At 35.3% G+C, this 27449-nt stretch overlaps 1 protein-coding gene across 7 annotated transcripts in view; it reads left to right on the top strand.

Annotated features, from left to right (window-relative positions):
* The window catches only part of CycC (cyclin C), a 103215-nt gene that overhangs the window by 3637 nt on the left and 72129 nt on the right, over window positions 1-27449 (top strand). For all 7 annotated transcript variants that reach the window (XM_076483665.1, XM_076483668.1, XM_076483669.1 and 4 more), the window contains exons 2-3: window positions 16983-17089; window positions 17864-17948. In XM_076483665.1, coding sequence (XP_076339780.1) covers window positions 16983-17089; window positions 17864-17948 — 192 coding nt within the window. The remainder of the gene's footprint in view (window positions 1-16982; window positions 17090-17863; window positions 17949-27449) is intronic.

Genomic DNA, 27449 nt, shown 5'->3' with positions numbered 1-27449 from the left:
GTGCAAAGAGGTTTCATGTTATGATTTAAAAATACAAAACTGTTCTTTGTCTCAATCTCAAATATTATTTGCATATTCTCTAAAACCTCCTAAATACACTTAAAACATTTGTTTTCAGTAAGACTTTATATTTTATTTTCTATATTCTAACTGCATAAGGCCTGTCACTTCATCAACCTTGCAACCATCATACAAAATTAGGAAATACATATAAATTGTTTTTTTGTGCTAGAATGACTACATATTATAACACAAAAATACAAATTTTTAGAATAAGTAGCTTAACTCTCATAATTCTATATATTTGTGCGCACACACACACACACACACACACACACACACACACACATATATATATTGTGTATTATATTGACCTTCCAGTCATGCCTAGCTAACATTACATAACTTGTATTGACAACGGTACATGTACAGTCATGTCCTGTAATACAAAACTGGCTTTCAGTCTTCCTTATCTTGACTGGTTTTTAGTGAACTAGTATTTTGTAATATACATATAGTTACATTTCAAATATTGTATGTTATATATGTATATAAATTAGTACTATTTAGTTATAAATGATTTAACTTGTTTTTCTTAAAATATAGAACAGTAAATCAAGAAGTAAAGCAAACAATTCTCTTCTAGCTATGACCTTTGTACTTGGTTACTGCTGGACAATAATTGCTAAGTTTTTTTAAAATTTTGCATATGGAAGATATCAAAAACATTTTTTTTTGCTTTTATATGCACAGTTGAATAACTAGACAATTATAAATAACTGTATTGATGATACAGAATTCTGTTATAATTTATTGAGCTTAGTAACTAGTATATTTAGGTTTTAAAAATATGAAACTTCAAGCAGACTAGAGACATAACCTACCTTCTTGAAATCTTGGTTTGAAAGAATGTGGTAACCTTTACACAGATTAAAATGGCTGAGAAGGTAACTGCAGGGATATTCTAAGCTGTTGATTGGTTATTCACATGTCATATATTGAAGTAAGTGTATATAAGAGGCCATTTCCTAAATGGAAAGAGGTGAATGGGGCCACTGTGTTTGATACAGGAAATAAGCTGTATCTCAACAAAAGAAAAACAAATGAGGATTTTATTTTATATTCTAGCTTGTCAATATAAGTAATTTGAGTTCCTAACTTATACAAAACCCGAGACATGGTATTTTGATATCACAAACATCTAATTTTAAAGTGTTGCATTCAGCAAACCATATGACTCACCAAATTATGTATTTAGGTGTGTTCTTTTAATATTTACTTTGAAGTTAACAAATTAACTTATATATAATACTAAAGTTTGAAATATAATTCACAATTTGATTCCAAACTTGTTGACATAAATTAATTATATAGTAGGTCAATGAAGTTTTAAATGCAAGTCAACAAAGAAGATGGCATAGCTTTTGTCCTGTGATGTGTCAGGACATGGTTAATATTCTTTATGTATCTTCACAAAATTTGGCAAGCTTTCAATAAGCATTAAAGTTTTGGTACATAAACAAAATCAGATGGTTTAATTATGTACTTGTACTTAATATTTGTCCATAATAAAATGAAGTCAAATTGTTGACTGCTTCATGCTCAAAATGATTTTGATGTTGAGATTAAAAATGAAAATTTTTAAAATGTCATCCGCATAGTTGCTAAAACTTCCTAAATAAATATCAAATGCTTTTTGTTTTCAGAGAAAACTGTATTTCATCTGTTATTTTCTCTGACTATTTACAGACTTTGTCAATTTGGTCTTCCTTGAAACCTCCATAAAAAATATGAAATGTACTTTTTTTTCCTTCCTTTTTATCAGGCTATTGTATATAAAATGTAATTTTCATGTGAAAATTTGAAACTTGATTTTTAGTGACTGAAAGAAAAGCAATATGGTAAATTTGTCAGCATAATGTAGTATATTGTCTAGTTTGTTTCAGTTCACTTTATTTTACTTGTCTCAGAAACTAAATCATATTTATATTGATTTTTGTCACCATGGATAAAATTCATATTCTTACAGTTTTCTTGTATGAGTTCAAGCTTGGTCAGAGTGTGGCTACAGCAGCTTGTAATATCAATCATACATTTGGTGATGTCACAGCTATTAAGTGCACAGGATAGTGTTGGTTTAGGAGATTTTGCTCTGGTAATACAAGCCTTGAAAGTCAGCCTTAAGGCTGCCTTCAGATAGCCATTAATGAGGAAGAATTGAAGGCCTTAATTAAATTGGATACTTCCAAACCATGAGAGAACCTAACAAACTTAATGTTCATTATTCAACTGTTTCCCAACATTTGGTAAACAATTGGTAAGGTAAAAAAGCTTAATAAATGGGTACCTTCCAAGTTGACTGTAAACCATCAATAAAGACAAAACAAAATTGTCCTTCATTTCAAACTTGCAACAAAAATGACCCATTTCTCCATAGAATTGTCACCTGTGATGAAAAATGGATTATTTATAACAGTCTGGACATTGGCTTGACTATGATAAAGAGTCAAAACATGTGACAAAATTAGTTCTTCATATTAAGAAGCTTATGGCAATTATTCACCAGCTTCCCATCAACTTGAAGCAATTGGTAAGGTGAAAAGCTCGATAAATAGGTACCTTGTAAACCGACTGAAAACCATCAAACAAAACAAGTTGAACTTTGTTTATCACTCCTTAATTTCAACATAGAATTGTTACCTCTGATGAAAAATGGATACTTTATAACAATCAGTGACAATCTAGACAGTGTCTTGACTATGATGAAGTGCCAAAACATGCCAAAACCAGCTCTTTACTCTAAGAAGCTTATGGTCAGTGTTTAGTAGTCATCTGCAGGTGTGATTCATTGTTCCTTCTTAAACCAAGGAGAAACAATCACAGGAGAGTAATATTGTTGGGAACTTGAACTTGTGTATTAAGAGTTGTCATGAAAACATCCAGCAATATTCAGTCACAGTGGACCTATACTTCTTCATGACAATGCTCGACCTCATGTTTCACATGTAACTGTTCAAAAACTAAATTAACTTTAAAATGAAATTTTATCTCATCAACCATATTCACCAGATTTTTCCCTCTACATATCGCGTTTTTAAACATTTGGGCATTTTCAAAGAAAAATGTTTGCAAACCAAAGGTCAATTGAAAGTACCTTCAAAGGAAGTCCAATTCTTTAAAGATGACATTTATAAACTTACAGCTGCTTTGGTATAAATGTATTGAGTCTGGAGGATCATACTTTGATTAAATAAATTAACAAAAAATGTACTTGTTTCACATTTTCAGTTTAAAATCTGGCATTTCACATGCAATAGCTTGAAAGAATGACTGCACATTGTAACTGAAAACTGTAGTTGTTTATTTTAAATGCTTTAGGACTTGTAACAATTTTTACATTTGTTCATACAAAATTTTATTATTTTATTGTCCTTTGAACTGTGTGTAACTAATACTTTAGCTCTACAAGCTGTACATCACTAGGTCAATGCAAGCTCACTTTACTATGTTAAATGACTTAATGCACGAGCTGCTCACAAGCATTCCTTATAAAGACTTTTTCATTTTTTATATTTTCATTATCTTGCCTGATCTAGCTTTATCCAGTCTAGTATGTTTCTACTTTTTATATATTAGTTACTTTTATAACAGTAACTAAAGATATTGCATGAAAAAAAAAGTGCATACCTTTAATATCTTGTTTTTTGTTGTCAGTTGCTACTGAGATTTAAGCCATCTTTTGTATAATGATGTTAATAGTTCAGAAAAATCATATTAGTTTATTGATATGCTTCTCTTGGGAATAGAGTTTGAACTGGAAGTGAAATTGGCAGTTCTTTCTACAGAAAACAATGTAATATAATAGATCATTCACTAGGATAGAACTTTGCCTTTCTATTGGTTATAAGTGATATAAAATATCAAGGATAATTATTGGCAACTTTTGAGAGGATATGATAGGTGGGTGTTGCAAATGAATCTGATTTTCGAGTTTATGATCTCATAAACAAATAATATTGAAGTTTATAAAAACTATACTTTGCCTTAATAATATCTATATTATACTGAGTAATTTTTGTTAAATTTCATTGTTCAGTGAGATATGGTAAATCAGTTAGAGAAGGGGAATACTTCGAGAACAGATTACATAATTCTCACGTGTGGGGAGACTGAGGAATTTTTTAAAATATTTCCTTATAGAATTAATTACTTAAAACTTAAAATATGATTCGTTAACTATGTTTTATGCTACATTTATTTGCATATGTTGATAATAAAAGAGTTTAATTAAATTTTGAATGTTACTCTGTGAAGGATCATGAAATATGCACTTTGACTTGTCTGCTGTAAGAGGGATACATTTTTACAAGATCTTGCTTTCCACTACTAGTGATGATGATTCATTTTTAAATATTCATTATTGGAATCTTTTCTGTTTTTCCAAAATCACAATATTGTTCTTTCTGATTATATTAACTTAAAAAAAAACAAGAAAAGCAGAGGCTTTTTATCTTATTAATCTGCAAGGATAATTTTGGGAATTTGAATAAGATTGCCTCTTAACCTTCTTTACTTAAGACACAATAAGTTGTGGGATCTTACTTACTACAAAAATTTGAAAATTGCATTTATGGCTTAAGTGACTTTACTAATTTGCCAAGATCCTTTTTTTCAGTTGTGCTATTGAGTGGATTTCTATCTGTACCAAACATCAAACAGATTATGATAGCCCATATCTCTTACCTTGCATTTACTATAATTAAAGGTTACTTGCTATCTAGCATTGATCCAAGTCTCTCTCTAATTCCTCAACATTTTTACTACAGTTATAAATATCTAAAAATTTAATGTTATTAGCAGACTTAATTTACTTATTATAAACCTGTCAATGTTGCAATTGTAAATAAGAAAAAGCGAAGTTCCCAAAGGCTGACTCTTGAAGCAAACAACTGATGATAAAGGCACACTTTAACTGGACTCTATTAATAAAAATATTTTCTTTTTGCTTACCCAATCATATTTCAGTTTTCCTCTCCCCCTAATTTTGACCCCAGTGGGACAACAGTAAGTCTTAGGATTTATAATGCTAAAATCGGGGGCTCAGTTACCCTCAGTGGACACAGCAGATAGTCTGATGTAGCTTTTCTATAAGAAAAACACAAACCCATTAATGTTATTTTCTTAAATCAGCCTTTGTGGTACCATTTGAAAAGCATTTTAAAAATATAAATGTGCCAAGGTATTCCATTTTTATCATCCATGTAACAGATAATATCCTCAACAAAAAAAAAAAAGGTGGTGTAACAGAATGCCAGTCAACCCTTTAACACATTGGCTCTCAAGCCTATTTTGCTGATACTTTCCAGGGTCCAACTACTAGTCATTTTACAATTACTTTTTATAGGAAAAGTGTGTGTATATATATATATAGCTGTTGTGTCCCAGCCAATAAGTGGCCCTTTAAAAATAAAATAGAGCATGACTCACCAGTGGGTTGTGTGACTCTTTGTGGAAGACTCACGACCTGCCAATGGGTTGTATGGGAGCCAACTTGTTAAGATCACCTTTCCTTGCAAATTGTTTCAACAATAACAAATTTTTTTTTTACTAATGCCTAGCACATGATCATAGGCATATTCTTTCCTTGGCACTGTATTTTTACCTGTGCTTGTTGAGATTATAGTTCATTGTAATCAGTTAATAGAGTATATGCCTACATATGACAGGTCACAAGTTTTACACTGTAATGAGGTGCTTTCAGTGTCATAGATAACTCAACTTCTATGACCTTATTTGGTTGGTTGGTTTGGTGTTTTATGGTGCAAAGCAGCTAGACTATCTGTACTGCAACCTTATATAGCTATGATGACCCATGGTGTACCAGTATGTTTACTTATGTTCCTGCATTAGTATATCAGGCAGCTTGTTCTTTTCTACAATGTCTCCTCCAGTTCAGGTGTGAAGTCACTTTTATTGAATGAATAAATAGCAACAAATTAGAGCAAGAATGTTCCCTGCTTGAGAAGGATGCAGTTTCCCCAAAGGCACTGCTCCTGTATGTCACCTCCATTCTCATGGGCTTTCTTCTTCTGTTGCTATTTCTGAAAAGAGCTCATCTGTGTAATTGGTTAGCATCAGTTTCACAGTAGGATTCTAGCTCTTAGTGTGAAGAAGGGTAAGTAATGTTTCTGAAGTTAACATTTTTCCTACATGAAAATTTATTTCAGATAGGTACTTACCTTTTTTCACCACCTTCCTACCTTACTATAAACAGTACATTTTTTTGTTTTATCAAGAATGAATCTATAAAATCATTTGTTAGTGCTGTTGAAGGTGATATTGCCCGTGCTATTGGTGGAGAGCTACAGCTTTATAATAATTACAGCATTGGCTGATGCAATACACTTAGATGTGTGTAAAGGTGGGGTTTTGTTCAAGGTTTGTGACATGGATAGGAAATTACTCTGCAGTTGAGTATGAGATAATAATTCGTAATGATGCAGAGAAGTAAGTATATATCTAAAATACATTTTCAGTTAATGAATTTTTTTTTTTTAATTTGAGAGTTAAACATCCAGAGAGTTGAAAAATACCAAGGTGAATACTATATGAAATGTGATTGTTTCATTAAAAAAAGTAAAGACATTGTAAAAATGATTAGTTATTCTTTGTACAATCTCATTCTGAAAAGCACTAGGTTTGACCAAATATCAGTAGTTTAATCCAGAAATATGCATATAAGCAATGACACAATATCATAATTATCATGGTAAATATTACCATTAAATTGTGTCTACTTTAACAAATTCAAAAGTAACCTGAACAGAATATTCATTTTGTACAAACTGTTTAAAAAGATTAGGTCTTGCTAATCTTTGATTACAGGTATCTACATTAGAAATAGCCCCTCAGTGGTTCAACAGTAAGTTTAAAGGCTTATAACAAATAGCTCATTGTGTAGCTTTGTACTTAACTACAAAAAGAACTAGAAACAGTTAGTAACTTTGTTAGATCAATACCCTATTGTATGGCTTGTTTTATTGCATTGCAAAAAACTACACTGAAGTACTTTTAAACTTGAGATGAATGTATGTTTTTCTGGACCAGAGATTCATGTTCAGGGATGATGATATAGGACACTAAAAAGAAATGAGAATTTCAGAACATACTATTGTCTTTTTATAGTACTTTTTATGAAATGTTTGTGACAAATAAAAATAAACCTTGAATACAGATTGTGAACCAGTTTGTGCAGAAAAATGTGTGATGGAGCATGGCTAGATAGAGGACAAGCTGTCCAGAGATACATGGCTAGGTTTAGAGGTATGAACAACTGTCAAATTCTGTAATTTCAAACATGTATCAATTGAAATAGAATACAAAAATAAACATTTACATTTTATGTGTTGCCATAAAATCTTTGAACTCTGTTTAGTATCCATATAATGTATTGACATGACTGTACCTTAAGGAAATGCTTTGTTTGCTGAGATTGAATGCCTGTAAGATGAGGCTCTATAAAGACAAGGCATCTAGCCATTTGTCCATATTAACATGTTAGTTCTTCCACAAAATGCAATTACAAATGGAAATTCATGCCATAGCATTCACTGACATCTATCTGTATCTTTTGGCTTTTTAAATGTGTTCTTTGAATTTTGTTGATGTACTGATGGACTTTGAAAAGGACATAAAGAGAAAGGATTCTAATCTATGCTAAAGCCTCCTGCTGTGAAAAAATGTGCTGTCAGTAGTTCATCTCAAAGATCATAGTATAGAACCAAATCATTCATGAAAAAAGTGCTGTAAGGCTTAACTATTTTTCTTTGTATAATTACTATAGATCATTGACATAACTGTGTACAAATGATTTATGAGTTTGTCAAAATACACATTTTCAGATAGCTAGATATTTATAAGAGAAAGATTGTGGTTTATGAAAAAAATCATGCTTGGCATTCTTTAATGAGTATTGATAATGATTGGGGTGAAGTATTTAAAACATCTGATGTGTCAAAACAATGCTCTGTTGTTTGGCTTATTTTATTCTCATGCAAAAACAAAACAAAACTACTTGATGAAATAGTTTGATATATAAAACACACTTTTAACATATTTTGTAGCTTCAGTGAAAAATACTTGTGTGATATTTGTGTGAATTCACAGCTATGAAAATTCAAGAAAATTTCATTGTGATATAGTTTTTTAAGATGCTTTAAAATTTTTCTGTAGTTTTTATTGTGTAAAACTGTAAATTTTAACTTTGTTTTGACTTGAAAAGTACTATAACAATTTCACTGTTTTGACAATCACTGGCAGACAAAACATTTTACCAAAGGTTTTATTTAGTATATCTAATAAGCTTTAAAACCAATTGAAATTCATTTATTTTTTTCATTTCTTTCTGGAAGTTTTCTGTGCTCATTCAGACAGTTACTGAGGCTAAAAGTCTTAATATAAACATGTCCTTCCAAACAGTGGCCTTGTGGACAAAATGAAACTTGTATAGGATTAAGTGGGAAATGATTCAGCTAATACCTTTGTTCCATGAAAAACTTTCTCTGTTGTACTCCGACATAGTAATTACTTGTTTTAAAATGTGTTTGCAAAAAGTACCACAATTTGTTTCTTAAATTCTTGTTAATTCAATCATGCAATTTTGCCCTTGGAAGCAGGAATCACTCTTCCAGAACAGTGGTGCCATATAAAGGGTTCTTAATTAACTTGGGTTATTTAGAATCCTGAATAATTTGATCGAGAAGAAAACAGCAAACATGTTCAGGGATGATGATATAGGAAACCAGAAAGAAACCAGGATGCTAGAAGATAGTATTTCTCTGGAACTCTGAACTGTTTATAATGAACAAAATTAGTCTTTGAATTTGGATTGTGAATTTTGTTTTTTTTATGTTCTTTAATGCAGTTTTTACATTTTGGAATTATGAACTATAAGTTACATTACATGACATTGGACAAAAATTCCTCAATTTAAGAAATCCTGCTGTGTTAACTTTTTAGTATTTTACCTTGTATAATATTACTTATGTCTTCATTTTTCATCAGTGTAATACTAAAAAAAGTTTTACATGTACTAGTTACTTCATTCTATAGATTAATATTTAAAATGTTGCAGAAATTCAGTCACTTATGAGTCAAATGCTATATGTCTATCAGAATATGACATGATGGTTGGATCTCAAAATTATGTTGATTGTATTTTTTACACTCTATAAAGCTTTGACACCCAGATTTATAGGGTGTTAAAATATAACTTTCCAAAAAGATGAGGTAATAAAACTTTTATAACTGTAGCAATACATCACAGTCACTGTTAAGGCTAAGATAAGTGTATGTGATAATGCAGTTTTGTTGTTGTTTTTTAAACATATGATTTATGTATGTTTTTTATTTGCATGATAAGGTTATAATTTTCTTAACTGAGAAATTAATTCAAAATTATTTTTTAACTTAATATGAATTTGAAACTTGGTTTTGGTGGCATTTACTAAAAATAGCTATTTTGAAGGTTCATAATTGTATTTATATACTAAATTAATTAGTATACATTCTTTGTTCTCACTAGTGAAACTAAGAAAAAGAATTTAAATGGTGATACATGATTTTACATTATTTTAAGTAAGGGAATTATTTACAAGCAGTCTTCAGTACATCAATACCTCACACAGTGCAGCTTCAGTTGCTACAGGATTGACTATAGTGCAGTTTATAATTTGCAACTAATGATTCAGCTAGTACTGAATGATTTACTATAATGCGACTATATTTATATTATACATACAAGTCTTTGGGTTCTTTTTATTATGGCTGATTTTTCTAAAATTTTCTGGAATGACCCATGTATTTGTGTCACTCACTTATTCTAGATCTTTCTGCAAGCCTATACAGTGCAATGCACATTTATATATTGTACCATATTAATATGAGCATCACTTGCTTCCAGTGGCAGTCTAAGTTGAGCTTTATCTTCTTAAGCATGGGTGTATCCTTTTTGTGATCTTTTTACAAAGATCCCCCCTCGGTATGGATTCCTATACATGGTGAGGGGACCTTCCAGGGAAGGTTCTATTCTTTCAGTTTACCTCCTCTGGGATCTAAACATCCACCCACATGTTTGCTGTGTGTGGCAGTCCATGAAGGGGAGGAGAGGATCCTGGTGGTTGAGGGGTCCAACCTTAACACACCACTTTGGCCTTGAATTCCTATAGACGGGTGACCTTTGGGTGGCCCCCCTTGGGTCAATCGACTGGTCCACTTGGGCTAGAGTCAACCAAGTACTAGCGTTGGAAGTTCTCAACAGGGTTGTGGATATTGTATCCGATGCTGGTGTTTGTAAACAGAAGGGTTCTCCAGCCACTTCGCCTACCCGTCATTAAGAATGGCCACCTTGATACAATGGAACTGTCGAGGTTTACATTCTAATCTGGATGATATAAAAACACTGATTGCTTCTTACCATCCTGTATGTCTTTTCTTGCAAGAAACATTTCTAAAACCTGCTGATACAGTCACCATTCGGCAGTTTTCTCTGTACAGAAATGACAGGCTGTGTGATGGACGAGTACATAGAGGGGTGGCACTATTGGTTGATCAGCATGTGCCCACACTGTCTTTGTCACTCAACACACCCTTAGAGGCCATAGCCATCCGTGTTTCCTTGGGTCATACCATCACTGTTTGTTCTCTCTACCTGTCCCATGGAGAGATATATGATCAATCAGACCTTGATGCTTTTGTTGAACAGTTGCCGTCTCCCTTTCTAATCCTGCAGGACTTTAATGGACATCATCCCCTCTGGGGAAGTGCTGTTATTGATAGGAGGGGTCTCTTTGTAGAGTGTGTGCTCTCTGATCACAATCTTTCTCTTTTCAATACTGGTTATTCCACTTATTTTCACGCACCTAGTCAGTCCTTTACCTCTATTGATCTCTCGGTTTGCTCCCCTTCATTATTTTCCAATTTTTCATGGAGGGTTGACAATAATCCACTTGGCAGTGATCATTTTCCTATACTTTTGAGAGAGACTGGCCGTGGTTGATGCCACCCTACCCGCGTGCCCTGGTGGAAGCTGGATCAGGCAGACTGGTCCACTTTCACTGCTTTCTCAGAACTTGATCCTGCCATCGCGAATCTGCCATCAATAGACGACTGTGTGGCAGCGGTAACTGACTTTATTATACAAGCAGCTGCTCAGTGTATTCCTAAAACCTCGACACATTTTCCACAATATCCTTGTCCATGGAGGAATCCTGCTTACCTCTTGGCACGGAAGGCTCAACAACGGGCCTGGGATACTTTCCGTAGATATCCCACACTTTCGAACTGCATCGCTTTCCAACAGGCATGTGCACATGCTAGGAGGGTAATACGTCAATGCCAGAAGGAATCTTGGATTAAGTTCATAACTAGCATATCTTCTACCACCAGTTCCAAGGTCATATGGGACAGGATTCAAAAGGTCAGTGAGCACTACAATTCTGTCCCCCTCTCTATCTTACTCTCTGATGGCCAAGAGGTAGGTGATGTCTGGAGCATTGTCAATACTCTAGGTGAAAGCTTTTGCCGGGTATCTAGCACTTCTGCTTGTTCCTTCACCTTCATCGCCATCAAGACTTGGGTAGAGCGTTCACCTCTTTCCTTTCCAACTGACTGTCTCTTTGACTAAAATTGTCCCTTCACACTGGTGGAACTGAAAATGGCCCTTCATTGGTCTGGCCGTACATCTATTGGACCTGATGATGTACACTATGACATGCTGTGCTATCTCTCTCCTGCTTCTCTTGATATTCTTCTAATTATTTTTACCGGATCTGGCAGGAGAATGTTTTTCCTGATGCCTGGCACCAGGCTATAATCTTACCTTTCTTTAAACCTGGGAAAGATCCCAAGATTCCTTCAAACTACCGTCCAATGGCTTTGACGAGCTGTCTCTGTAAGACCTCAGAAAGGATGGTTAATGCTCGTCTTGTTTGGTTCCTTGAATCAAACAACCTCCTCTCGCCCACCCAGTGTGGGTTCCGACGACAGCATTTCACCACGGACCACCTAATTGACTTGAAACATCAATCAGAGAAGCCTTTCTCTAATGCCAACATCTTGTTTCAATATTCTTTGACATTGAGAAGGCTTATGACACAACATGGAGGTATGGCATTTTGCGAGACCTCCATATATATGGGTTACGTGGCCATTTACCCATGTTTATTAAAACTTTTTTAATGGACAGGAGATTCCAAGTTCATGTGGTTTCGACACTTTCCCGTTCTTTTGTACAGGAACTTGGAGTCCCTCAGGGCTGTGTTTTGAGTGTCACACTATTCAGTATAAAGATAAATGCCATCACTGAACAACTCCCTCTCACTCTTGCAAACGGGCTCTATGTCGACGACTTTCACATCTCGTGTCAGTCGTCGAACATGAGATATATTGAGCGGCAACTACAAACTGCCTTCAATCGTGTACTGAAGTGGACTACTGCGAATGGATTTAATTTTTCTCTCTCTAAAACTGTTTGCATGCATTTTTGCCACCAACAGGGTATCCACCCTGATCCTGAACTCCGTATCGGTGAGGTTTTGCTGCCAGTGGTCCCTGAGACCAAGTTCTTGGGGCTGATCTTTGATCGTAAGCTGACCTTTATACCACACTTAAAGCAGCTATGGGTCAAATGCACAAGAGCACTGAACATCCTCCGTGCCCTCTCTACTGCCAGAGTGGGAGCGGATCGATGTTCTATGTTAAAGATATATCGTGCTCTTATTTGTTCAAAACTCGACTATGGATCAATGGTCTATGGCTCTGCCAGACCCTCGGCCTTAAAGATGCTGGACCCCATTTATCATCAAGGACTTCGACTCAAGGGGCTTTCCACACCTCCCCAGTTCAGAGCTTATACGTGGAATCTCATGAACCTTCTCTGCCCCTTTGCCATTTGCAACTGTCTTTACTGTATTCTTTGAAACTTCGCTCCTTACCAAAGCATCCCACTTGGGGATGTGTTTTCCTTCCTCAGTGAGCCTTACTTTTTCAAAACAGATGATCTGCCATTGCTCCTTTTGGCCTTCGCATCCAGGCACAATTGGATGAATTGGGTCTGTCCTGGGATAACATTGCAAAATCCACTGGTCAGCCCATCTCCCCATGGCTTATTACAGCCCCCAAATGTGACCTTTCTTTAAGTCATCTGAAAAGGGCAGATACTCCCAATTGGAAGTATCGTCTTTTATTTACTGAACATATCTCGATCAATCTTTCCATTTCAATTTATACGGATGGTTCCAAATCAGGTAACTCTGTGGGCTCTGCCATGGTTTGTTGCGGTTTGGTGGTTGCACGCAAAATCCCCTCTACAGCTTCTGTGTTCACTGCTGAACTGTATGCCATATCTCTTGCCCTAGATCATATTGAAGTACTCCGACTGCACTATTTATACTGACTCCCTTAGTTCTCTGCTGGCCTTGGAATCACTTCACGTTAGCTCACACCCTGTTCTCGCTGATATTCAAAACCGACTGGCCCATTTCTCATTAACATCTACTTCTATCCAGTTTTTCTGGATACCAGGCCACATTGGTGTTCGCGGGAATGCTCTTGCAGGCATGGCAGCTAAACCTATCTGCTCTGGCACTATCACCACTGTGCCTATTCCATACATGGACTATGGTCCTGTATTCAAGGCTCGACTCAGTGCCAGCTGGCAGTCCACTCGGAGTGAGCAACATGACAAGTGGACTGTTTCAGATAAAACCCTATATTGAGCATTGGCCATCTAGCTTTCGTAAGATTCGGAAGGAGGAAGTTGTTCTAACAAGACTACACATTGGTCACAGTTTTTTAACTCATTGTTTTCTTTTATCTGGAACTGATGCACCAGTGTGTAGTTTGTGTAACATTCAAATCACTGTAAGCCACTTTTTACTTTCTTACCATCGTTACGACTCTCAACGATGGCACTAGTTTAAACATGTTCTGTTCCAGGGTTTGTCTGTAACATTGGACAGTGTTATTGGTAATGGTGACACTGACCATTTTGATAAAGTTTTTAGTTTTTTAATGGCTGTTAATCTTTTTAACCTCATTTAAGTGTTGCATATTTATTCATTACACCTTTTTAATTGTGGTTCCCTTTTCACAGTTTCATTCTCTCTAGTTCAATTTGACATCGGAAAATGGCCAGAACATTAAGTAACTCGACACCAGGACTGGAAAGGCCAACTTCAGGTGACTAACGCTGCTGTTTGAACTGTTTGTTTGAACTACCCGTTAGTCGTCCTGGCGAGTTGTTATTACAATTTTGCTGCATATCTTTTAACACTTTTATTACTTTACCTTTTGGTACTGGCCATAATGACACATAACCCAGAACCAGGACTGGAAAGACAAACTTCAGGTGACTGACGGTTCTTGTACTTACTTGTTAGTCTTCCTGACGGGTTATGATCATTACCATTCTGCTACAGGAAGTCCTTTACAACTTTGTAGACTGAATGTCAACATTGGTTTTATGCCATTTTCTGTTTTTAATTGCTCTTCTGTTTATACCTTTGTTTCCTTTTACAAATTTTACTACATTTATTTTCCTTATACCTCTTTACAGGACATTTGGCTAATTTTTATTACAATTTTGTTATACGTCTTTTAACACTTTTCTTATTTTACCTTTTGATAATGGCTGCTATGACAACATAACCCGGAACCAGGACTGGAAAGGCCAACTTCAGGTAACTGACGGTGGTTCTTGTATTTACCTGTTAGTCTTCCTGGTGGGTCATTATTATTATTATTTTGCTAGAGAAAGTCCTTTACAACTTCTCTGCTTTCTCTCTTAATATTGTTGACTAGGTGTCAACATTGGTTTTATGCTTTTTCTGTTTTTCAATGATGTTTTGTTTTACCTTTATTTCCTTTTATGTATTTTATTACATTTAATTTATTTTTACCTTTTTACTGGACGTTTGGTGCAGATAGCCTAGCTGCTTTGTGCCATAAAACTCTAAATCAATCAATCAATCAGTCAATTTACAAAGATCCCTTTATTATGAGTGAAAAAAGAAAGTATGATGATACCAAGCCTAAGAAACTTAAATGGCTGACATTAGAGGAGAAACCTGAAATCATCAAATGCCATGAAGAAGTGCTTCGTTTGCCAAATTCGCATGAGACAAAGGATTAAATGAATCATCTCTAAGAAGAATTGTAAAATAAAATAATCAGTACAAAGAGTATGGAATGGCTACCAACTCTTTTGTCTCAAAAACAATCATAAAGAAAAGGAGCTCTAATGGTGAATATGGAATGTCTGCTATTAGTATGGATAGAAGATTGCATTCAGAAGCAAATTTCTTTAAGTCAAATGGAAAGTCAAACAAAAACTATGAGTCTTTTCAATGCTCTTTAAGAAAACGTGACAGAAGAAAATGGTGGAGAAGGGGCAACTATTGAAACATTTTTGGCATGTCATGGTTGGTTCTTTCATTTTAAAAAATGCTTGGGGATTCATTGTAGATGAAAGCTCAAGTGCAGACAAAGATGCTACTGAAAAATTTCCTAATGAATCTTTAGAAATTATTGAAAAAGGTGAGTACAAAGATAACCAAATTTTTAATGTGGATGAAACAGGTTTATCTTGGTAAAAAATGTCTTCTAGAACTTTTTTATCAGAAAATGAAAATACTTAGATAAGTTATAAGGCATCAAAAGTTTTCTTTGACACTTTTGTTAGGTGGAAATGCATCTGGTGATTCTGAATTAAAACCTGAGCACTTAGCAACTGTGCAAAGAAGGATCTCTCAGTTGTTTGGCGATCAAATAATAAAGCATGGGTCACAAAAATTTTGTTTGAAGACTGGTTAAAAAGTTATTTTTGTCCTGTAGTTGAACATTACTGCAAAGAAAATAACTTAGACTTTAAAGCTTTGTTGTTGTTAGATAATGGACCAGGCCATCTAATAGGACTTTGTGACTTAAATGAAATATCATAATTATTATTTTTTCACCCAATACAACGTCTCTACTGCAACCACTGGATGAAGATGTCTTTGTGATATTTTTAGCTTATTATTTCAGGCAAACTTTTTCTTGAGCAATAAAGGCTAGAACTGGAGAAGTTGTACTATCTTTGACTGAATTTTGGAAAAATTACAACATCAGAAATGCTGTCGAAAACATCAACGAAGTGTGGCCCAAAGAGTAACATGAGAGTGGTGTGGAAGCAATTTTGCAAGCAATTCCTTCAACTTTGAGTCTAAAATTAGGGATGATTCCAAAGATGTTGACAAAATTGGACACAATCTTGGATTTGAGTCTTTGAAAGTGGCTAATGTTTGAGAGTGCATTGATGCACATTTTCAAGCTCTCAACAATGATACGCTCCTTAATTTAGACCAAGATTGGGCATATGAGGAAGAAGAAGAAAGTCCACAGTGTAACGAAGGTGCTAGTGAAGATCAGGAAAAAGAATTTCCCTTACAGGAACTTGATAAAATGTTCAGGGCAGCAGAAACTGCTTCAGACTTAATTATGAATCATGATCCAGACAAAGAGCACAACATTAATGCCTATTGAGCATTAAAAAATGTCATTCGATGTTGCCAAGAACTCCACAAAAAAAAGAAGAAAAAGAAAATGGAGCAACTTAGATTAGATATATTTTTCTTTAATCAGTAAATTTTTACAGTTTTCATTTTTTCAAAATAAAATTTTTATTATTGTAATTTTTCAAAATAAAGTTTTTCAATTTTGTTTTTATTTTACCTTATAACTATTTGTGTTATTATATTTTTTAACTAATCATTCAATGATGATACAATCAATGCGATAGTTTTTTCCCATACATTAACCTCACTGTATGAGGTATTCCTGTATAATGTGCTATTTAGCTGTGTATTCATATGTATTTGTGGTTCAGATCATTGTTAGAATCGACATTATTTACTCTTACTAATTTATCTTTCATATTTAAATAGTCAGCAGTGGCTCTTAGATAGACAAGATCTACAACGAGAAAGACATTCAGATCTTCAAGTTCTTACTGAAGAGGAGTATCAGAAACTTATGATATTTTTCTCAAATTGTAAGTTGTCTCTTTTTTTTTTTTTCCTTTTCAATATTTATGGAGTATTAGTAGAAATAGCTAAAGCCATAAATATAAGTGTGACAGTCAAACGTTTGTTTTTTGTTATGGTGGAGGCCTACTACATGTAGCAGGCTATAATAGTGTATCAGAAAAAAAGGGGTTAAATCCATCTGTTAAATGGAGTTTAGGTGTTATACATGTAGTTAACATAATGCTGAGTAAATCTTTGCATATTAACTGGTAAAACTTCATAAATGTATTGTATGTATTATTTTAGTTATTAAAAATGTGCACAGTTAGCTATGTTTGATTGACAGTAGTATTTCTGAACATGAGTGGATGAGTCTGTTTTTATACAATTAATATTGATTGTACATTTGTATACTAGTGAGTAGTTTGTAAGTAGTGCCTGATCAGTTAATGCAGTTTTAAGTGGGAAGCTTGTTAACTTAATTGTAAGATGTGACAGTGTGATCTAATGCTTAATTATATTATTCAGTTGTGAATTATATTTGAATCATGACTTTCTATAAGGATTTTTCAGTAATTTTCTGAACTAATTATGTAACTAATTATTAGAACTATGTGAAATATCTGAAATATTTTGCATCATATATGCTACCTAGCATGTTTTTAAACTTTTAATGTAACTTTTTGGTTGATTTTAAAAATAAAAAAATCTTACAGGCTGTTAAGTAATCACAAAAACAAATATGTGTAAGTTAACTGAGACTCTTCAACTGGATTTAAATTTGTTTATATTTTATGTAGTTATTCAAGCATTGGGTGAACAACTGAAAGTGAAACAGCAAGTCATTGCTACAGCAACTGTTTACTTTAAACGATTCTATGTTAGGTATGTATATTGTATTAAAACTTTTTTTACTTCTATGTATCTTGTAAATATTAACTCATAAAATATATTATGAAAAAGGAAATTTTCACAATTTTGATAAATATAATCCATTTTAATCAAGTGACAGATTATATAAAGCACTAATTATGTGTATATTAGGTATGCATTATGACAAATATTTATCTTAATTTTAAGATAAGTGTTTTAATTTGGCTATGAATTAAATCAAGTCATACATACACATGTATATCCATCAGTAGTGCAAATGTGCATTGTGTAAACATCATATTTCTATATTATATATCCTTTTTTGTAGCATATATTTTTCTTGTTTACCATAGTAAAAAAGAACAAAATGTTTAACCATGTATCATTCATAAATCTGGGCCATATATGACTTGTCGTATCCTCTGTTTTACAAATTACCAATAGTTCTCTCTGATATTTAATACCTTATAATTTTTAATCAACAGAAGGACATGGTTTTCATCTGTAAAATGATGCATTATATTCCATTGTTTTCTTTATAGAGAATTGTCTATGTTGCTTCCATGAGAAACACATCAAGATTAGCCAGCTGAATTTTTAATGGTTCTTATTGCATAGTTAGAAAGAAAAATTAATATTTATAGAACATTGTCTGGTTTTACATATTATTATTCTTTGTCCTTAGGTGCAGTATTTAATTAAATTAAATAATATTTATTGCAGTTAGTACCATTAGTATAAAATAGTAGGGTTAAATTTCATTGAGAGTTGATAGCAAAAAAAAAAAAGCAAAGAAAACTCAGGTAAGTATTATATTTTTTGTTTTTTATGTGTATTCTTTATTTACTACTATAGAAGTAACTAAAATATAAAAATTAGAAACTTGTTAAGTTAGAGAAGATTACATTATGAAAAATAAAAAAAAAATTTCAGGAGATATCTTGAGTAGCATGTCTGTTAAGTAATTCAATAGGGTAACATGATGAACACACTCACTGAGTGATTTACAACTTGTATGACAGGGTTTAGTTAGATACAGTTCAAAAGACAATAAAATTAGATATACAGTCATGTGAAAAAGTTAGGACACCCTATGAAAGCCTGTGTATTTGTGTAATATTTTTGGATGTATAGATATTTAATCTCAATTTTAACAATACTGAGAGATTATAGGAATATAACTAAACAATTAAAATTGAAGAAAAGACTTTTCAAGATCTTCTGTAAATGTAATTCTACAAAAATGCATATTCTAACTGAGGAAAAAGTTAGGACACCCTACCCCCTAATAGCTAGTGTTACCCCCTTTGGCTGAAATAACTGCAGTGAGATGCTCCTGGTAGCCATCTACTAGTCTCTGACATCGGTCTGAAGAAAGGTTGCCCCATTCCTCAATGCAGAATTCTTTCAGCTGTGAGTTGTTTGAGGGGTTTCTTGCATATACAGCCCATTTCAAGTCACCCCACAGCATCTCAATGGGATTAAGATCTGGGCTTTGACTCAGTCATTCCAGGATTCTCCATTTCTTAGTTTTCAGCCAGTCCTTGGTGGATTTACTGGTATGTTTTGGGTCATTGTCATGTTGCAGGGTCCAGTTCAGTTTCAGCTTTAATTTTCTTACAGATAGGCTCGCATGTTCCTCAAGCACTCTCTGATACACAGTAGAATTCATGGTGGATTCTATGATTGTGAGCTGTCCAGGTCCTGCTGCAGCAAAGCAGCCCCAAACTATGACACTTCCACCTTCATGCTTCACAGTTGGTATGAGGTTCTTTTCCTGGAATTCTGTATTTGGTTTATGCCAAACATGTCCTCTGTTCTGGTGTCCAAATATTTCAGTTTTGGACTCATTTATCCAAAGAACATTATTACAGAAGTCCTGGTCTTTGTCTACATTCTCTCTGGTGAACTTCAGTCTGGCCTTGATGTTTCTCTTAGAGAGCAAAGGTTTTCTCCTTGCACACCTCCCATGCAAGTTACACTTGTGCAGTCTTTTTCTGATTGTAGAGGCATGCACTTTCACATCAACTGTAGCCAGAGCCTGCTGTAGGTCCTGTGATGACATGTTAGGTTATTTGGAGATCTCTTTTGGCATCTTGCAGTCTGCTCTCTGGGTGAACTTGCTTGGATGACCAGACCTGGGCATGTTGGGAGTTGTTTTGAAAGCCCTCCACTTGTTGACTATTTTCCGGACAGTGGAATGGCTGATTTCAAAATCTTTTGGGATCTTTCTAAATCCAATCCCTTACCAGGCTCATAAGTTGTTACAATTTTCTTTCTGAAGGTTTCAGACAGCTATTTTGCTCTCACCATGGTGTTCATTCTCACTTCAACATTCAGGAGCTCACCAAACTAAATGTCTGAGGTTTAAATTGGGCAAGCCTCATTCAAAATGCTGGGTAATGATCTTCTAATCATGTGCACCTGGTGTGATACACCTGTGTGTGAGTTGAGCCGTTTTAAGTGGGAATAAATGTGGGGGTGTCTTAACTTTTTCCTCAATTAGAATATGCATTTTTGTAAATTACATTTACAGAAGATCTTGAAAAGTCTTTTTTTCAGTTTTAATTGTTCAGTTATATTCCTATAATCTCTCAGTATTGTTAAAATTGAGATTAAATATCTATATATCCAAAAATGTTACAAAAATACACTGGCTTTCATAGGGTGTCCTAACTTTTTCACATGACTGTAAATACATGTATACTGTTACAAGATTTAAGACCCCCCAGTGGGACAGTTGTATGTCTGCAGACATGTACTGTTAGAATCTGGGTTTCAATACTTATGCTACATGGAGAATAGGTAGCCGTTTGTGTGGTTTTGTTCTTAATAACAAACAACAATAGTAATTTTTAAACTACTTAGGATAAACTGTTATGGTTTTTTGTTAAAATTTTCAGTCATTCCAAAAAAAGGGGGGAGGGTTAGAATTATTTTCTAATTTGTTTATGGTTGTTACCAGGTATATCAAATTGACCCACCCCACATATAGCAATGGTATAGAAAATAACACAAAGTATAAAATTCTTTTCAGAAAGTGGTTCAGATAGCCTAGCTGCTTCATGCCATGAAACTCTAAATCAACCAACCAACCATCCAATCTTCTTAGAAAGAACAAAAACATTTGATAATTATTTAGAAGGTTTAGGGATTACACAAGTGAAATTTGGAAATTTCAGATGAAGAAAAGTAATTTCAAAAACATGCTTACAACTCTCATATACTCTACTTGTTACTTGACTGTCAGGATTTATTTTCCTTTCCCAGTCTAAGCATTGGTCTGATTTTTTCTTGCTTGCTCCAGTCTTTTATTTCCCACTTAATTGTCTTTGGAAATATGTCTCATAACACAATCCACCTACATCAATGCACCCAATATCCTGGTACTGTCCTTCTTCAGATAATATTGTCACTTTTTCTCGACAGAATGTTTGCTAAAATGGGTTTTTCTGTAGTACAACCATTTGAGATACTTTGAAAACAAAAAAAACTTTTCATTTGAAAAACCAATATATGGCACGAATTAATGTACCCAGCATTGAAGCAAATCAGGTCTTTCCTATCACACCTCGATATATAGTACTTCTCAAAAATCAGAGGCTGTCTGTGACTTTATCCATAGTGAGATAGAGACATACATTCGGTCAAGTGATGTTTCTCCAGAGTGCTATGCGGCTGCACTTGTTGGAGATCTTGGACATTCTGGAGAAAATTTAGAATTGCATTTTCCAGTCCTTTCATTTTTTCTGCCAGCTTCTCATGAGACCAGTTTGGATCAGCTGATCCTGGCTCCTTTTCTTCAGTTGACAAATTGAATGTGTGATGTTTAGGTTCTTTTCCTGTTTGCTTTTGTGTCTGCACTTTTCTTGCTAGTGGAAGGTCTCGGGGTGAGTCCTTAGTTTTCTCTCCATCCCACAATGTTGCAGTTTATGCTGGGAGATTTACTGCCAGTTGCTTTATCTTACCATTGCCAGGTGGAAGTTCATTTAGACTCAGAGAATAGACTCACTTATGGAAATATGGAGTTCCAGAATGGTGTCTGTGGTTAACCGTAATATATCATTTTTCTAGGATTCATCTCACCATAACTACTGTTCTGAGATATTTATCATCCCTACATCTGTTTGTTTTTTGGAAGTCCCTCAGTGATTGCCACATAAATTTGATTTTGAGTTTGGACCATTATTAGCATCCACCTTAGTTCATTGTCAGCAACTGCTCCTTCCCTAGTCTCTTTGTTGGTAAGTTTTTAGGGTTTGTCAGGTAGGGGTGCATAATTGGAGAACATTCTTCTGCCAGCTGCTACCCTCCATGAGTTATGAGAGGGTCCCATTCTCCAGTCATTGACGTTTGCAGGCATTCCAGGTGTCTAGAATCAGGGGTTGATGTCACCCATGTGCATTCATCCCTGTCGTTGTTGACTTTTTGACTTTCTTTGATTTTACAAAGGATCATAGTTCCATCTCTGTTCAGCTTTTCTGACCCCCAGTATCAGCTCTTCTGTCTGTTGGTACCAAAAATATATTCTGCCCATATATGTGAGGTTTCTTTCTCTCATTTGGAATGTAAATATTGTCTGTGGGGCTTGGCTCTGAGAATTTCAGGATATTTGGATTACCTTTACCACAGATTCATGGGTACTACATGTCCTTGCATCTGGATTAGTTATTTAATCCACATCACCACCACCATTATCCCCTAAACCTGTAGTGTTTTTGTCTCCTGCAGATCCTTGAATTTTGAAACTTTGTTCCACAATTATCAGAGATTTGTTTGTTAAGGGAGCAGCTGAGAGAGTTCTTCCAGGACTATACTCCAGTGTGTTTGTTGTACCCAAAAAGATGGGGGATTGGTGTCTGGTTATCAATCTTTCTTGTTTAAATCAATTCCTGAACCCTCTTTAAAGTTCACAGTGGAGTCATTTCTCACTCCGCTTTTGCATTTTTTTGCCAGGAGTATGTTGATAAAATTTAACATCATCAAACCTTATATGCATGTTCTCATACCAGAGTCGCTCTGTTTTTATCTGTGTTTTGTGCACAAGGGTCGGGTGCTGCAGTTCAGGACTCCACTATTCAGACTAGCATCTGCACTGTATACATTCTGCTGTATTGTACAAACTTCTAATCACCTTCATTCCCTGGGTGTGTACACACTACATGAATGACTGGCTGCTGCTGGTTCCACCATCTTGTCAGTTGGCAGAACATCACACCCAGATTCTGCTTTCTGAAATAACCAAAACAGGATTTTGTATCATAGCTGAGAAATTTATTCTCACTCCAATATGATATATTATTCATCTGGGTATCTTTTTCAATAACTATCTTAGTTGGGCTCAGCTGACTCCTGTCTGACTCTGAACTATGGACCAAGAAGTCTGACTCTTACTAAAGCACACCTCCTTTTTCAACTGTGCAATGGTGCTTTTTCTATTTGAGATGCAGGCATCACTAAAATCTCTCATTTCCTTTGGGACAAGCACACATGCAATACTTTCAGTGGGCTCTATGCAACCAGTGGATCATGAACAACAATCCAATGGATTCCCCAGTCCTCTTATTCAGGATAAACATCTTTGATCTTGAATGGTGGTTAGATAAGAACAGTACAAAGATAGGTGCTTCTCTGCCACAACCTCCTCCAGAGATCCACCTTTTTCTGGATATTTCACTTCAGGGATAAGAGTGCATTTATCACTGTTCAGAAATTCCAGGATCTAAAGATAGGACAGACAACAAGGCTTTCATCCACATCCATGTTTTAGAACTTCTTGCTCTTCAAAGGGTGATGTCCCAAGGACTGAAATTATTAAGGGGCAAAGTTGTCATGCTTCATTCCAACAATTCCATGGTGGTGTCTTGCATTTCCTGTTAAGGGAGTATACTTTCCATGTTTTTTTCAAATCTTGGATCTCTTATATTGGGGTCACTCCCATCATATCCTTCTATCTTGCCATGTTTCAGAAGTGATGAATTTGGTGATGCGTCAGTTGTCTTGCCTCAATCACCAGATTCTTGCAACAGAAGGGATGTTTCATTGAGGGTTTTTCTGTTGTATTTGCTCTAGATTTGGGCCATTGCTGATAGATGCACTTGCCACTCTCTGGGACTCTCTGCTACTGGCATTTTGGTCTCCAGTATGTCATCCTTGGGCATTGACAATAGATGTTTTCAATCAAGACTGGACTGGATTGTACCTATGTCTACTCAACTGATCCCTCTGTTACTCACATTTTTAGCAATAATTTTTTCAACCCCTTGTCATGTTCTGTTGGTAGCACCAAATTGGCCACCTGAACCCTGCTTTCTGCTTTTGTGGTACCTTCTGGAGTGCCCACCTCTTCCACTTCCTTTGTGGTCATTTCTGTTGAGGCAGCCATGATTCGACATATTACACCCCTCTATCTGCAAAGGACAACAAAAATGCCATGCATGTCACCAAGCTTTAATTCTAAGATTACCATGTACCTTTCTCAGTCTCTTTGTTTTCCCATAATGGACATTTTTCAATGGAAATGGTATATGAATCCACAGTGGTGTATTACAAGAAGGTTTAATCCACTTCATTCAGATGTGCTAACTGTAGCTCAATTTTTGACCTGGCTTTTCAACAAAGGTTTTGCATTTTTCACAATCACATTATATAAGGAGGCCTTTTCAGCTACCTTTAGCTGTTTGAGTCCCTAGTGCTCTGTGGCCTCCCAAAGTCATTTCTGGTTTTTCGTCCCAAACAACAGTTTCATTTACCTAACTGGGATATAGAGGTGTTGTTACATGGTCTTTCTCAACATCTATGTGAGCCCTTAGCCTATGTATCATATCTCCTTTCCCTTAAGATTTATTTTTTGTTGCCATTGGCCTGTAGATGTCACTGTTTAGAGTTATTTATGCTGCATGTGCACAGGATGCTTTATTATTCTACCTATATCCTTCTATACCAAGATGTGTCCTTCTTACCTAAGGCACTGACAGCCAGGAAAATGAATTTATGAACAATCAAGTCCCAATTGTTTATGTCCAGTGAGGGCCTGGAAGTGTTATGTTGCCTTTAGAGGTGCTAGACAATGATGTTTTATTCATTCTTATCCCTCAGTTATCTGGTTACTTTGATGGGGTGGGTACCAAAATGGATCCCTATTGCTAATTCTTGGCTAATTCTTTCAGGCAAGGAGATATCTGCAAGTCACATCACATTCATTGCATTTACACGTCCTTAGTGGCCCGATTGAATTGCTTGTTGGAGGACATTGTGTGGGCTAGTATATGAATCTCCCTCAATACTTTTATGTCACATTATTTGCATAATTTGACAGTATCTTTCTCTGAAGGTTTTTTTTTTACTACCCCTTGTGGCTATATTTACTACATCCAATAGATTATAAAAAGGAGAGAGTATTTTCATTTTGTCATCTCATCTCATCTTTCTTTTCCAAGGTCCCTTACCATTTATTTCCACAGGATCCCACTCTGTGATGAGTGTTGACCAGTTAGGTATTCTTTTACCAAATCAAATCTGCAATACCAACCACTAACACAATGTGCTTTATCTATCCTGCAAAAGGCTCATCAGAAATTGTGATGAAATTGGGTTCCATAAGACCACATAGAGGGAGACCATATGGCATTACTGTATTATGCTGAACTGCTTAAGAGGATTCTGGCCATCCTTGCCAAACAGTGGATTGCATAAATCAGGGTCAATTTGCAGAGTGTTGTTCCTCAGGTCTCCCCAGTGTATATTACCATAACCATATTCTGTTAGTGGAATTATGGAGTCCTTACCATTCCAGATAGGAGGATGGACAAAGGTTATTCCTCCAGAGTGTTTGAGCACTTTTCTTCACTCTTGAGGAAGAGGATTAAGTTGGGGACCATATCCATTGGGAACAGAACCAGCTTTTAGAACAATATTGGTTCAGTACATTGTTCATGAAAGAGAGTCCATTGTTTCTTCATAATTCTGAACACAGAGTAATCTCATCCTGAGTACTTGGTTGAGAACAGTTTTTTTCACATCTCCCCTTAATTCTGAGGGCAAGTGGAATTTACCTTGCCTAAATGGTTGGGAGGTGAGGATAAGTGTTCATAATTCCAGACCATATGAGCTCTGTTTCCTCTGGTTGAGTATGGCATATAGGTACCTGTCATTCCATGTTTGGGATATTGCCTTTTGGATTTCTTCTGGTTGAGGTGAGGGTTTGTCTACTTCTGTGTTGCTTACTTTCTCTTTATGATTCTGATATCTCAAAACACATCACTCTATAGGTACAGGTTTGGATCCACTCACAAATATTTTTATATATATATTTTGCAGTCCAAATGCCCTAGCCACAAATGTGGGATTTAGTGGCCATTGCCTTGTAACTCTAACCCCAAACAGTGGGATCTAGTTGGAGCCTGGCCACTAGTGATGAAGGATCCCATCAAATTCCACCTACAGTGCATGGTTTAGGATCTGGGTGAAGATCATAACTGTTCTGTGTGTAGTGCAGTTCCCCCACTAGATTATCAATCTCTGCCTTTTTGTATGCCCATAATCTATGCAGACACATTCTGTATGCGTAATGTCCTCACTGGCCGTGAAATCAACGTGGAATTCTCCCTGTAGTGTGAGAGAAGGTAAGTATGTTTTGAAGTTAGCATTTTCATAATTTGAAAATACGTTTCCAGTAATGCGTATTTCTTTTCACACACAATTTTTCTCACAACTACAAGCTGGTGTTAGAGATTGTGGATTGGGTCAATCCTGAAAGCATGGCAGTATTATATGAAGGAAGTATTTATATATAGCAGTGGTGCACAAAGTCCGGCCCTCAACGAGTCGTCGAGTGGCCCACGATGTCCAACGGGAAAGTCAAACATAGAGAGTTCACACGCTTAGAGGTCACGCCTGCAGGATATTGACACACAAGTTTATGTTGTGAAGCTAGATACTTTGATTCAATCCTTCAACTCACAGTTTCATGACTTTGATCAATGCAGATTGTTGATGAAAGTTTTTGCTGATCCGTTCAGTGTGTCAGTGGATGACTTGTCAGCAGAATATCAGCTCGAACTTACTGATCTCCAGGCATCTGATGAACTGCATGCTATTTACTGAGAAAACAGTTTGTTTGGCTTCTACAAAACGTTGCCTGATACATTTGCTAATCTGAAAGAGAACACACTTGTCCACACCAGCATATTTGGCAGCACGTACTGCTGCGAACAGGCTTTCTCGCATATGAAACTAAACAAAAACACTCACAATCAGCTTACTGATGATCATCTGGAAGCAGTATTGCGTCTTTCAATGTCAAACATCAAGTCGGACATTTCTAAGCTCGTAGATGACATGCAGCACCATCCATCATACTGACTTTGTGACAGTTGACGTATCATAACATTTCTTAGAATAATGTGCAAACTCTTTGATGTAATCATTATTTGTGTGTTCTTAAATGTGATGTCCTTCTTGTGTGAAACAACTGTGGGATGATTTTAATCTTCACTTTTTTGTGGCCCCCAA

Source organism: Tachypleus tridentatus, chromosome 13 (assembly GCF_004210375.1).
Source record: "Tachypleus tridentatus isolate NWPU-2018 chromosome 13, ASM421037v1, whole genome shotgun sequence".
Classification (NCBI taxonomy): Eukaryota; Metazoa; Arthropoda; class Merostomata; order Xiphosura; family Limulidae; genus Tachypleus; species Tachypleus tridentatus.
Note: the sequence above shows the minus strand (reverse complement) of the source record. Positions and strands in the feature narration are given on the sequence as shown.